The sequence below is a fragment of the Puma concolor genome, chromosome D1 (genome assembly GCF_028749965.1).
Source record: "Puma concolor isolate L17-30 chromosome D1, mPumCon1.1.hap2, whole genome shotgun sequence".
In the NCBI taxonomy this organism is placed as follows: Eukaryota; Metazoa; Chordata; class Mammalia; order Carnivora; family Felidae; genus Puma; species Puma concolor.
This window is the reverse complement of record NC_141676.1, coordinates 7,929,356-7,940,626: the sequence shown is the minus strand read 5'-3', so window position 1 is coordinate 7,940,626 and position 11,271 is coordinate 7,929,356. Positions and strand designations below refer to the sequence as shown.

The following is an 11,271-nucleotide window of genomic DNA, read 5'->3' as shown; positions in this document are numbered from 1 at the left end:
CCTTTGTGACTGTATTTAACAGCAGTCCGAACCCAAGTGCGAACATGACGTGTCTCGATCCAAGACCCGGCAGTCAGGGCCAGCAGCACTGGACCATTTCCGGATTTGGTAAATTGGGAGATGGAGATAAACGCCTGGAGCTATGCTGGTGACTTCCTGGCAAACATGTAATTGGACTTCAGATGCTTAGGATAGAGAATCAGAGCCCATTTTAAAATGGTAAGAGTAATAGAAGAGACGGAGTGAGGGTAAGAAAATGGTTATTAACTGCCAAATAAATCAGCATGGAGAAGACCGGGCAAAAGTTGACCATCCTGGGCTAGGTTAAGAGCCAAAGCCTCCCGTCTGGCTGTTTCCTTCCAACTTTTTTTTTTTTTTTTTTAAAGATTTTATTTTTAAGTGATCTCTACACAAAACGTGGGGCTCAAACCCACAGCCCCAGGATCAAGAGTCCCACATTCCACCGACTGAGCCACCCAGGCGCCCCTGTACATCGGTTTTTCAAGCCCACATCCCCCAGGAGGGAGGTATTTACTTGGTGTTAGCAGCCTGGCTGTGGTCCAGCACAGGCTCACCACTGGGATTCCTTCTCACTCTTCAGAGGAGAGGAGAGGATTTACCAAATCCGGTGTTCCCTGTCCTGAGCATTAGTCCGGAACCCAGCTCCCCGTGTCCCTTTATGCCTCATCGACTCCCTGGTCAAAATAAGAGGGCAAAGAGTTGAAGTTGTCTTATGGCAGTTTTCAAGATTTTGAAAAGCCAAATAGAAATCATGTCATCAACAGTCTTAGCTCTCCATTTAAGAATACTGCTTCTAACTGAAGATCTGACTGCCAGTGAAGAGATTTCAATGTTAACACTGAGAAAAGGAATGAACATTTTGGCAAGCGTGGGTCCAAACAGGGTGGACCCTTTGCTTTCCTGAGCTTAGAAGCAACGCCAAGGCTCAATGATCCAATAAATAATTTGCAGTGTTGCTGGAATACAAATTTGGCATTTGCAGTGATGTGGTGACAAGGCCACCGTGGGCTGTGTGGTGAGCCCAGGCACCAAGGGCACCTAGCCCAGGACAGGAGGTAGCTCATGAAATGAAGAAGGCCCTCGACAGTGAAACGTTGGCAAACTGAGCCACACGCTGTAACTTCTCTCAACAACAGCATCTTTGACATCCAAAGCCTTGCCGCTTAATTTTTTTTTTTAAGTAATTCTCTATCCCAAAACGGGGTGCAAACTCACCACCCCAAAATCAAGAGTCATGTGCTCTACTGACGGAACCAGCCTGGCACCCCAGCCTTGCCACCTTTTAAGCTTTTTATTTTTGGATAATTCACAGGCAATTTTAATAGGCTACACAGATCCCATGTACCTTTTACATTGATAAATCTTGCAAAATGATAGTGCAGCATAAACCAGGGGTTCACAGTCAAGATATAGGACATTTCAGGGGTGCCTGGCTGGCTCAGTCTGTGGAGCAAACGACTCTTTAATCTCGGGGTTGTGAATTTCAGCCCCACGTTGTAGAGAGATTACTTACAAATAAAATCTTAAGGGGTGCCTCCTGGGTGGTTCAGTTGGTTAAGCATCTGGCCCTCTGTTTCCGCTCAGGTCATGATCTCCCGGTTGGTGGGATCAGGTCCCGCAACAGACTCTGGGCTGACAGCAGAGCCTGCTTGGGATTCTCTCTCTTCCTCTCTGTCCCTCCCCTGCTTGCGTGAGCTCTCTCTCAAAATAAATAAACTTAAAAAGAAAAAAAAAAAAGAACACCTCCATTTCCACAAGGATCTCACATCCAATTCCCTCCGCTCCCCCTCCCTCAGCCCGTGGCAACTACTAATCTGTTTTCCATTTTTATCAACTTAAAAAAAAAAAAAAAAAAAGACTGCTTTTCTCATAACCAGAAAGGCACAGAGTCTAAAGTTAGGTCCCAAGACTTTGGCCTTGACCCAAAGGGACATGTACTCCCTGCCGGAACGGGACACCAAAGTCAGAAGCGAGGCTCAGTGGAACCGAACGGTGATGTGCTGGGGCTCGGATGTTAGCACGATTGCGTCTCCTCGGCCAGGTTCTCCTCACTGCAATCGCTGCCAAGAATTCTGGAGTGATTTTAACTTCATCTTCCCACTTATCTCAGTAACACAATCCGCTCTTCAAACTCCAGTGAAAAGAAATCCGAATTGGCTCCGGGAAGCCTCTTACCACCGGAACTTTGGGAATAGGGAAGATGGTGGGGGGGGGGGGGGGGGGGTGCGGGGCGGCCGCCACACCTGACAGCGAGCCTCACAGGTGACTCCGCCGGAGGGGATCCCGTCGCTAGGGGCGTTGCCAAGGAGGGGCCACGAGGAGGGGCTCTCTTCCGGGAGGAGGGCAACTGCTAACCCGGAAGCGGTCGACAGTGCGGCGCTGTTTAAAGATGGCGGCGGAGGAACCTCAGCAGCAGAAGCAGGAGCCGCTGGGCAGCGACTCCGAAGGTACTGAGCAAGGGAAGGCCGTCCGGCCCGGGCTAGCACGGGCGATGCCAGGTCGCCGGTTCCCGCAGAGGCTGGGGGCGGGGCCGCCGGAGGCCGGGGGCGAAACGCACGGACTGCCCCTTCTTCCGCCGCCGCCACCTCCCCTCCCCCTCACAATGGAAGGAGCCGCCGCCGCGACCCCCGGACAGCCGGGCGAGCTGGCCGGCGAGCGAGCGAGCGGGGCGGGCCCGGGCCCGCGGCTCTTTCCCATCGCGCGCACCCGGGGCGGGGCCTGGGCCGTCCCGCCCCGCCCCCAGCCCCTCCACGCCGGCCGCGGGGCTCCCGGGTCCCCATCCCTCCTGTCCCAGTCCCTGCAATCAGGCCGGGGCCTAGGCCGGAGCCTGCCCCCCGCCCCCCCCGCCGCCTTTTCCAGAGCAGTCTGCGCCCGGGAGGGCGTCGAGTTACGCCGGGCCGCGGAGCACAAAGGACTGGGCGGGCCGCTCGGGATGCTGCGGGCGGTCAGGGGTTGTGAGCGGCCGCGGTGTGTGCCCCTGAGGCCTGCAGCCTTCGTTTCTGGTAGAGCCCCCTCTTCTGGCCTTGCAGCCCCTTTCCGCCTGCCTAGGCATTGTTTTCCTGCACCTCTGGAGTTGGACCTTTCAAAACCAGTGCCACCCTCTTTCCACCCATGGTTAGGCCCTGGGGACTGAGTGGGTCACTTGGGGGTGGGTGGGACAGCCCTGTCCCGATGTAGGGGATTAGTCCGGGCCCAGCTGAGGATCAGGGATGCTCTGGCTCAAAAGGATTGGCCTGAAAAGTCATTCAGCACACACACCTCCTTCTAACCAGACACTTGAGAGACTGAATGCTGGGGGACGCAGGCCCCCAGAAGAGACTTGTTCAGGATCACCTAAGTTAAGAAACAGCCAGGACCAGAATTCAGGTCTCCTGGCTCCTGGCCAGTGGCTGAGGAGGGTGGGGTCCACAAGTGGATCTGCCAATTCACTGGTGAACACTTAACAGTTTGCCTCCAAGGTCCCACCTCCTTCTCTTAACATTTCAATAGAGGGGAGAAAGGTAGTGGTATTAGCCCCCTTTTATAGTTGAGGAAAGGCCTCTACAGGAAGGTAGCTGAGGAGAGGTATGATGATCAAGAGCTCAGACTTCCGAATTAGACATACCTGGGTTTGAGCCCAGGTCTTCGCTAGTTGTGACCTTGGGCAGATCATTTCACCTGTCTGCATTATTATTATTATTATTTTTTTATCTGTAAAACAGGCATTAAGAATACCCAGCACAGCAGAAGGAGGAAGGGTGTGACTGAGTAAAATGCAGGCTTATGGGAAGCTCTCATCCAGCCCAGAACCCTGCCTCCTCATCTCACTTCCCCCAAGAGACCCTGCCTGGCCCCAGAGCATTCTCAGGCGGTTGGGAATCGACGTTAGAAGGCGGGGGGGGGGTGGGGGGGGGGTGGGGAGTGTCAGAGCTGGATGAACACACCTTGGAGCGGAGCACACCTCAGCCCCCTCCTTTTTAAAGATGAGAACAGTAGGGGCTGGGAGGGGAAAGGACTTTGCCAAGATCACACGGTTGGTAGAGCAGGGTGTAAGTGAGATGCACACTTCCAGATTCCATGCCTGCTCTCCCTGGGCTGCTCTTGTCATTGGCCCAGCTGCCTGGAGTGGAGATAGCTGGGGCCCACTGTAATCCTTGGCTTTCTTCCTTCTTCCAGGTGTTAACTGTCTTGCTTATGATGAAGCCATCATGGCTCAGCAGGACCGAATTCAGCAAGAGGTGAGGGGCTGTGGCCAGTGGCCCTGTTGTGGGGAAGCATAGGCTGGGCCTGAGGCCTATTGTTTATCTCTGCTTTGGAAGCCTCCTCCTCTCCAAGCTGTGCTGGGTACTGGATGTCTTTACTGGGGGGTGAGGGGAGCCGTGGCAGGGGCGAGAGGACACTGTGCCACCGGGTAATTGCTCCAGCACCCCTCATTTAGGTGTTCTGGCTGTTAGGTGTGGGTCACTCCATCCACCTGCCAGAGCATGATGGATTTCCTCCCCCCTGCAGATTGCAGTGCAGAACCCTCTGGTCTCGGAGCGTCTGGAGCTTTCGGTCTTGTACAAGGAGTATGCTGAGGATGACAACATCTATCAACAGAAGATCAAGGTGGGAGCCTGGCCGAGGGGGCAGGAAAAGCCCTGGGGGCCTGCTTCAAACCTGCTCCTTGCCGGCCTGGCCTCAGAGAGGGTAGCGTGTTGGGGGAGGGGAGCTGTCTGGCTGCTGGTTCTCGAGTGTGCAGACTCTGGAATCATAAGACCTTGATTCATATCCTGACTCTGCCATACAGTAGCTGTATCCTCGGCAGGTCCTTTAGCGTCTCTGAGCTGTGGGGTCCTTTTCTGTGAAGTCAGAATGGTTGTGAGACTGGGGAGATGATGCCTGTGGGGGCTGGTGCAGACTGAGTAGGGGCTGAGGTCTCCTGCAGCTCCCTGTGGGGCTGAGGGGCGGGGTTAACTGGGAGAGGCCGGGTTATGGCAGGGGTGGGTCCTGCAGCCCCTGGGACCTTTGTGGAGAGGTAGGTGGCGGCAGTGGGGGAAGAGACCTATGGGCCCGAGCTAGACCCAGCCGCATCACTTACAACCCGAGGTAAGACCCTTAACCGCTTGCTCTCTCTGTGAGTCAGAACAGTGGGTATGTGTAAACGAGTGTCCGGTAGGCAGAGCCTGAGGGCTTAGTGAAGCCTTCCTTGCCTCCCATGATCAGAGATGCTTAGAACCTTCCACCTGAAAGGAGGGGCCTTGGGTTACCCATATCAGTGGCCAGGGTAGGTGGTAAACCCCGGACATAACAGTTCTGCATCAGCCCACGGCAGGCAGCGGAAGCCCCTGGGGCAAATAGGAGTGTCCATGCCTGTCACTCCGTTGTTTCTGGATCTGTTTTTCCAAAACAAGCTGGAAATAATGCTTTTGATGTAAATCTCCTGACTTCTAAGAGTAGGCAGCCAATTCAAATTTAAAATGTGTGGGCCAAACAGCACCGCTGCAGGCCAGATCCAGCCGTGTGTGGCCTGTGGTCTACTCGGACTCCTTGCTCAGAGTGTTTGTGATGTACCTATGAGGACTCTGGAGGGATGAAGGCACTGGTTTTGGGGCCTGACAGACCTGGGTTCAAGTTCTGGCTTCGTTTCTGGCTGTGTGGTCTTGGGCAACGCACGGAATTTCTTGGAGCCTCTGTTATTGTTCCTATTGAGTCATTCAGCAAACATTCGAGTGTCCGCTGCGTGCTGTCTTTGCAGGATCTCTGCCTTAGTGCCCCTGTGCTGTGCGTGAGCCCGCCTCCACCCAGGGAGGATCCTAAGCCTAGACAGCAGAGCCCCAGCAGACTTGGGTGACTTGGCTGCTTTTTGGATTGGGCCCCCATGAGGATTTAGGATAGTGGACGTTGGCCCTCAGTGGAGGGCCTGGCACAGGGCAGGTGCTCAGAATGATTCTAGCAGCTTTTCCAATAGCTGCCATGATTTGGCCTCTGTGTGCATCGTGTGCTGTGATTTACCGTCTCTGAGCGCATGCTGTGGGCCCGGCACTGTTTTAGGTACCGGCGGTAGAGTAATGACTGCACCCCACAAGTTCCTGCGTTCGTGAAGCTTACGTGTCCTTGTGGGAAGACACAGTAAGGCAGAGGTAACTCGGGTGTATGCGTCAGAGGCCGTCAGTGCTCTGGAGAAAGGCAAAGCAGGAAGAGGAGAAGAGGGGGTTGGAGGGCAGGTGGTGCAGGCCTTGCTGAGAAGGGGGTGTTGGAGTGACAGACTGGAAGCGGCCGGGGGAACAGCCTTTGGGCTCCTGGGCGGAGTGGGGCAGGCTGGGGCAGGGGGCCGGTGTGGCTGGAGCAGAGCTGGGGAGCAGGTGGGGGCTGGGAGGCCGGGGCGTGTGGCCAGGGAGAGGAGGAGTACTAGCAGGTTTCTCTGGTTACTCCGGCTCCAGCCGGAGCCGGAGACCTGGGAGGAGGCTCTTGCAATAGAGGCGCCAGGAGGAGGGAGGGGAGTGCCTGAGGGAAGCAGTGAGAAGCCCAGGAGACCCCGCAGATTGAGGAGCAAACCTTTGGATCTCGTTGGATTGGACTGGGGGGAGCCGTGTGGTCAGCGGTCAGGACGCGCCCTCGGGCTGAACGAGGAGACGAGGCGGTTTGATTTTGGAGTCAGATGGGAGTCGAGGACAGAGACGGGGCAAGTGAAGAGTTCCGTTTGGGGCACCTGACTGGCTCGGTGGGTAAAGCACTTGACTCTTGATCTGGAGGTTGTAAGTTCAAGCCCCACACTGGGTGTAGAGATTACTTAAAAACAAACATTTTAAAACCAGTCAGTCACTCCCAAGACCAGTAGTGGCGAGAGACCGTGAGTATAGTTCACGAGCGGAAGCGGTCCCGGGCCCGAGTGGGCTTGTGCCGTTCCCGTGGCAGGCACCGTGTACAGGTGTGTGGTGTGCCCCTCTTGTGGCACGTGGCGTCTTGAGGAAGGGTGCCGTGTGGTCTGGTGGCGGCCCTGACCTTCACAGGGTGAGGGGAGGAGGAGGACACGGCGAGGCTGGGGCATACGAGCCGAGTGAAGTGTGGAGGAGGGGGCCCGGAGGTGGTGTCGCGGGGTGGAGGGTGTCCCACGGCGGGTGACGTCCCCCCCCCCCCCTTGTGGTGAATGCTGCTGAGGGGCCAGTCTGGGGAGGAGTGGGCTTGGCCCTCAGACTTAGGAAAGGCATGTGTGACCTTGACTAAAGGCTGCTTGGGTAGAGTTAGTAGCAGAAAAGTGGACACGGTGAGCGCAGACAACTTCCGGAGCAGCTTCGCTCTAAAGGAGAACGGAGAGGTTGGGTGGGAGCCGGGAAGGAGTTCACGTGAAGCAGAGGAGTTTTGTTCTTTAAGCAAGAATTAGCCTTGTGGTGTTTGTATGCCGCTGAGTCTGACCAGGAGGGAGAGGAAAACTGATGGATGCAGGAGGAGGGGGAGGCTTCCTGGAATGCTGGCCTTGAGCCCGAGGGCTCTGATGTGGCCCAGAGGGGCGGCCTCGTAGCAGCCCCAGACCCTCCGGGGAATCAGGAGAGAAGGCCGTGGGCGGGTGTGTTGGTTGGTGCTAAGGGCTTCTGGGTGAAAGTCCTCAGAAAGGAAGCAAGGTCATTGGAAGGGTGGGCAGGGGGTAGTGGGTGGAGGAGAACGGAGAAGGCCTGAACTAGGCGGGGCCTGCTTGCTGGCAGTGCCGATGGACCACCCATGTGGGGAGGTTTGGCAGACAGGAAATCCCACCACGTTTGGGGAGGAAACCGGAGATGGAACAGGGCAGGGTAGCGTTTAGAAGGAGACCAGGCCTTGGGGCGCCCGGGTGGCTCAGTCGGTTAAGCATCCATCTTCGGTTCAGGTCGTGGTCTCACGGTTCATGAGTTCGAGCCCCACGAGGGGCTCTGCTGACAGCTCAGAGCCTGGAGCCTGCTTCAGATTCTGTGTCTCCCTCTCTCTCTGCCCCTCCCCGACTCACACTCTGTCTCTTTCTCTCTCAAAAACAAACATTAAAAAAAGGGAGACGAGGGCCGCTGGTTCCCGCGGGACTGCTTGGTGTGGAGCCCAGCGCTGCACCCCCGTCCTAATTTGTTGGCCCTGGACTCTTGGCGTGGCTTGAAAGACTATCCTCTGAAAAGCCGTGTTGGACGAGGACTGATTGATATGCCCGTTTTTCTGCACAAACAGCCCTGCGAGCCCAGCAGTGTGGCCTACCTGGTGGCTGGGGACAACTTTGGTGACCCGTGCGGCCAGTGTGCCCATAAGGGCACAGTTTCCCGAGGCCTTGGGGGTTCCAGTCAGCGGGTCTCTAGGTGACTGGCAAAGCTGGGTCAGCAGCCACGGATGGCCGGTGGTTCCTTGGAGCTTAGTCGTCCCCGCTGTGGGGCGACCTTTGTTGGGGGCGGGGGGGCGGTTCTCTGGTCCGCTCTGGTTCTGGCCTGATGTTGACGGGCATGGGGTGGCGGGGGGTGGCGGCTGCCTCTTTCCAGGACCTCCACAAAAAGTACTCGTACATCCGCAAGACCAGGCCCGATGGAAACTGCTTCTATCGAGCTTTTGGATTCTCCCACTTGGAGGCGCTGCTGGATGACAGCAAGGAGTTGCAACGGTAAGGATGCTGGCCACTGGCCACTCGGGCGCCGCAGGAGGTGGGCGGTGGCTCCAGGAAGGGCCCCCGGGGCTCCCTCCCGCTCTCAGTGACCGGGAGGTGCCCAGACAGTGGCTGGGCTCTTGCTTTGGTCTTCTGAGCTGGGGGTGGGGGTGGGGGGCAGCGCTGGCCGGTTCCCCCAGTTCTGCGCCGGCCTCTCTGCTGGCCGAGGAGCCCACGCTGGCCTCCCTTTCCCTCCCACCCATAGGTTTAAGGCCGTGTCCGCCAAGAGCAAAGAGGACCTGGTGTCCCAGGGCTTCACCGAGTTCACAATTGAGGATTTCCACAACACGGTGAGCCCAGCCTCCCCCGTCGCCCTCTCGGCCGGGGTGGAGGTCGGGTGGCCTGGCCGTGGCGGGGCTGACCCATCTCCTCCTCCTCCGTTGTGCCCTCTGTGCCCTGTGGGTGGCAGTTCATGGACCTGATCGAGCAGGTGGAGAAGCAGACCTCCGTAGCCGACCTGCTGGCCTCCTTCAATGACCAGAGTACCTCGGACTACCTGGTGGTGTACCTGCGGCTGCTCACGTCAGGCTACCTGCAGCGCGAGAGCAAGTTCTTTGAGCACTTCATCGAGGGTGGGCGGACCGTCAAGGAGTTCTGTCAGCAGGTGCCGTCCCTCCCCTTTCTCTCTTATCTCAGGGTGGGGGCACCAGGGCCGGGGGTGGGCGTGTATGCAAGGGCGACGTGCCGAGCGGCGCTGAGAGCCGGGCCCGGCCCCCTCCCTGTGCCGCAGGAGGTGGAGCCCATGTGCAAAGAGAGTGACCACATTCACATCATCGCGCTGGCCCAGGCCCTCAGCGTCTCCATCCAGGTGGAATACATGGACCGCGGCGAGGGCGGCACCACCAACCCGCACATCTTTCCCGAGGGCTCCGAGCCCAAGGTCTACCTTCTCTATCGGCCTGGACACTACGACATCCTCTACAAATAGGGCTGGCCCTGGCCTGCCACTGCCCTGCCTGCCCTCCCCTCTGCCAGGCGCTAGACATGTACAGAGGTTTTTTGTGGTTGTAAATGGTCATACTTCACTCCCCTCCTCCCCCCGTCACACGACCTTCCACATTTTATTAAAGGGGATGCTGGTGGTGAGTCGCGTGTGTGCGTGTCCCTGCTCTGCTGCTGCCCGCCTGGCTGCTATGTGTCTGGCTGCCCCCTCCTCCCCCCCGCCAGGTGGGTTCTTCTCGACCTTCCACCTGTCCGTGTCCAAGCCTCCCCACCAGGAGCAGTTTTGAGGGGGCTAGGCCTCTGGGGGACCCCTCCTGGTTACTGGGGTTCCGCTTCCTTCCCTTCCGGCACCCACCCCCCCTTCCCTCCTTAGCTGGCCCGGGGGCTTCCATGAGAATCTTGGAAGTTCCCTGGGGACTTGCCCAGGGACCGAGGATCACCCAGGCTTCGAGCTGCTCCCTCGTAGGCCCTGACCTGACTGCACCTCTCTGTGCCGGTCAGGGCCCCAGACCTGAGCTGCCTGCCCTCCCGTCAGGGGTCTGCATGGTCCAGTCCTGGGTGGAGAGGGCTGACGTGATGGGGCCTGGCTCAGGGCAGGTGGAGGAGCTGGGGCACCCCAGTGTACCCCCAGGTGGTGCCAACCTGGTGGGGGAAGGGTAGCCTTCAAGTCTGCGTGTGGTCCACGGTCCCGAGGTCTAGGCAGGGCTTGCCAGGCCGCCGTTCCTCCCCCGCCCCTCCCCCTGCCTGTGCCTGCTTTGCACCCCCTCTGCTTGGGCCACGGTGTCTCTGCATTGCCTTCCTTTCTGCCTTCACCTCTCTTCTTCCCTCACCCCAGCACACATGGGGTCTTGGCCCCCAGGCTGTGAGCTCCTTGGGGGCAGGCCCTCAATAAATGTGAAGTGCTGCTGCCCACCTCTGCGGTCCGGCCCGTGCCTCCACCCGCCCGCCCTCGCCAGCCCTGTTAAGCCAGAAGCACTTGTCCACACCTCTGGGCTGTCTCCTTCCCCAGCCAGCACTCAGACAGTAGGAGCTGTGACAAGGGTGGTCTTTATTAGGAGGCTCCTCAGGCGCCAGGGGCTGAGGGGAAGAATGGGGGGGGTGGGGGAGGCGTCCCGGGCCCAGCTGCAGGCTTCGGAGACCTCTTAGAGCTGGGAGCGAGGTCCGGTAGGCCCAGGCGAGTCTGTAGGCAGAGCAGAGCCGTTAGAGGGAGTGTAGGCTGTGGACCTCCCCTTGTGACTTTCCTGCGTGGGGGTGAGCAGGGGCAGGGATTGGGGGGGGGCGGCGAGCCCTGGTGTTAGTGGGCAGGTTAGTGGGCAGCACACGGCAGGGCAGACCCTGCTTACCAGTCCTGGGCAGGGTGGGCGGCGGGTGCCGTCAGGCTGGAAGGCAGAGGACAGTGAGAGCCTGCTCTGAGGGGGAGGGGCAGGGGCAGGGGTGAGGGCTGACCCAGGTGCCAAGGGGTACGTACCCACAGGGAAGTAGTGGGGAAGCCGTTGCATGTAGATGCTTTCGTCCTTCTCCAGGAACACACAGATGATCAGCCGGTCCACCTGTGCCGGGACCTGCTCAGCCCAGGGTAGGGGTGGCTGGCACCCACACCCCGGCTCCCCTGTGTTATCACTGCCCCCACCTCTACAGGTTTTCACCTGCTTTTTTCTTGGGGGGGGGCGGGGCACCGACCCTGAGTTTGGAGCTCA

At 58.4% G+C, this 11,271-nt stretch overlaps 2 protein-coding genes across 2 annotated transcripts in view; one reads left to right on the top strand and one right to left on the bottom strand.

Annotated features, from left to right (window-relative positions):
* Positions 1-2,327: 2,327 nt before the first annotated feature.
* Positions 2,328-10,486, top strand: OTUB1 (OTU deubiquitinase, ubiquitin aldehyde binding 1). The gene is made up of 7 exons (XM_086677093.1): positions 2,328-2,468; positions 4,177-4,238; positions 4,510-4,608; positions 8,472-8,590; positions 8,838-8,922; positions 9,042-9,236; positions 9,363-10,486. Exons 1-7 carry the CDS (start codon positions 2,411-2,413, stop codon positions 9,558-9,560), a joined length of 816 nt encoding a protein of 271 aa, XP_086533219.1. The 5' UTR covers positions 2,328-2,410; the 3' UTR covers positions 9,561-10,486.
* A 119-nt stretch (positions 10,487-10,605) lies between these two features.
* Positions 10,606-11,271, bottom strand: part of MACROD1 (mono-ADP ribosylhydrolase 1) — a 144,163-nt gene continuing 143,497 nt past the window's right edge. The window contains 2 exon segments of the mRNA XM_086677092.1: positions 10,606-10,754; positions 11,043-11,124. Coding sequence (XP_086533218.1) covers positions 10,717-10,754; positions 11,043-11,124 — 120 coding nt within the window. The 3' untranslated portion in view covers positions 10,606-10,716.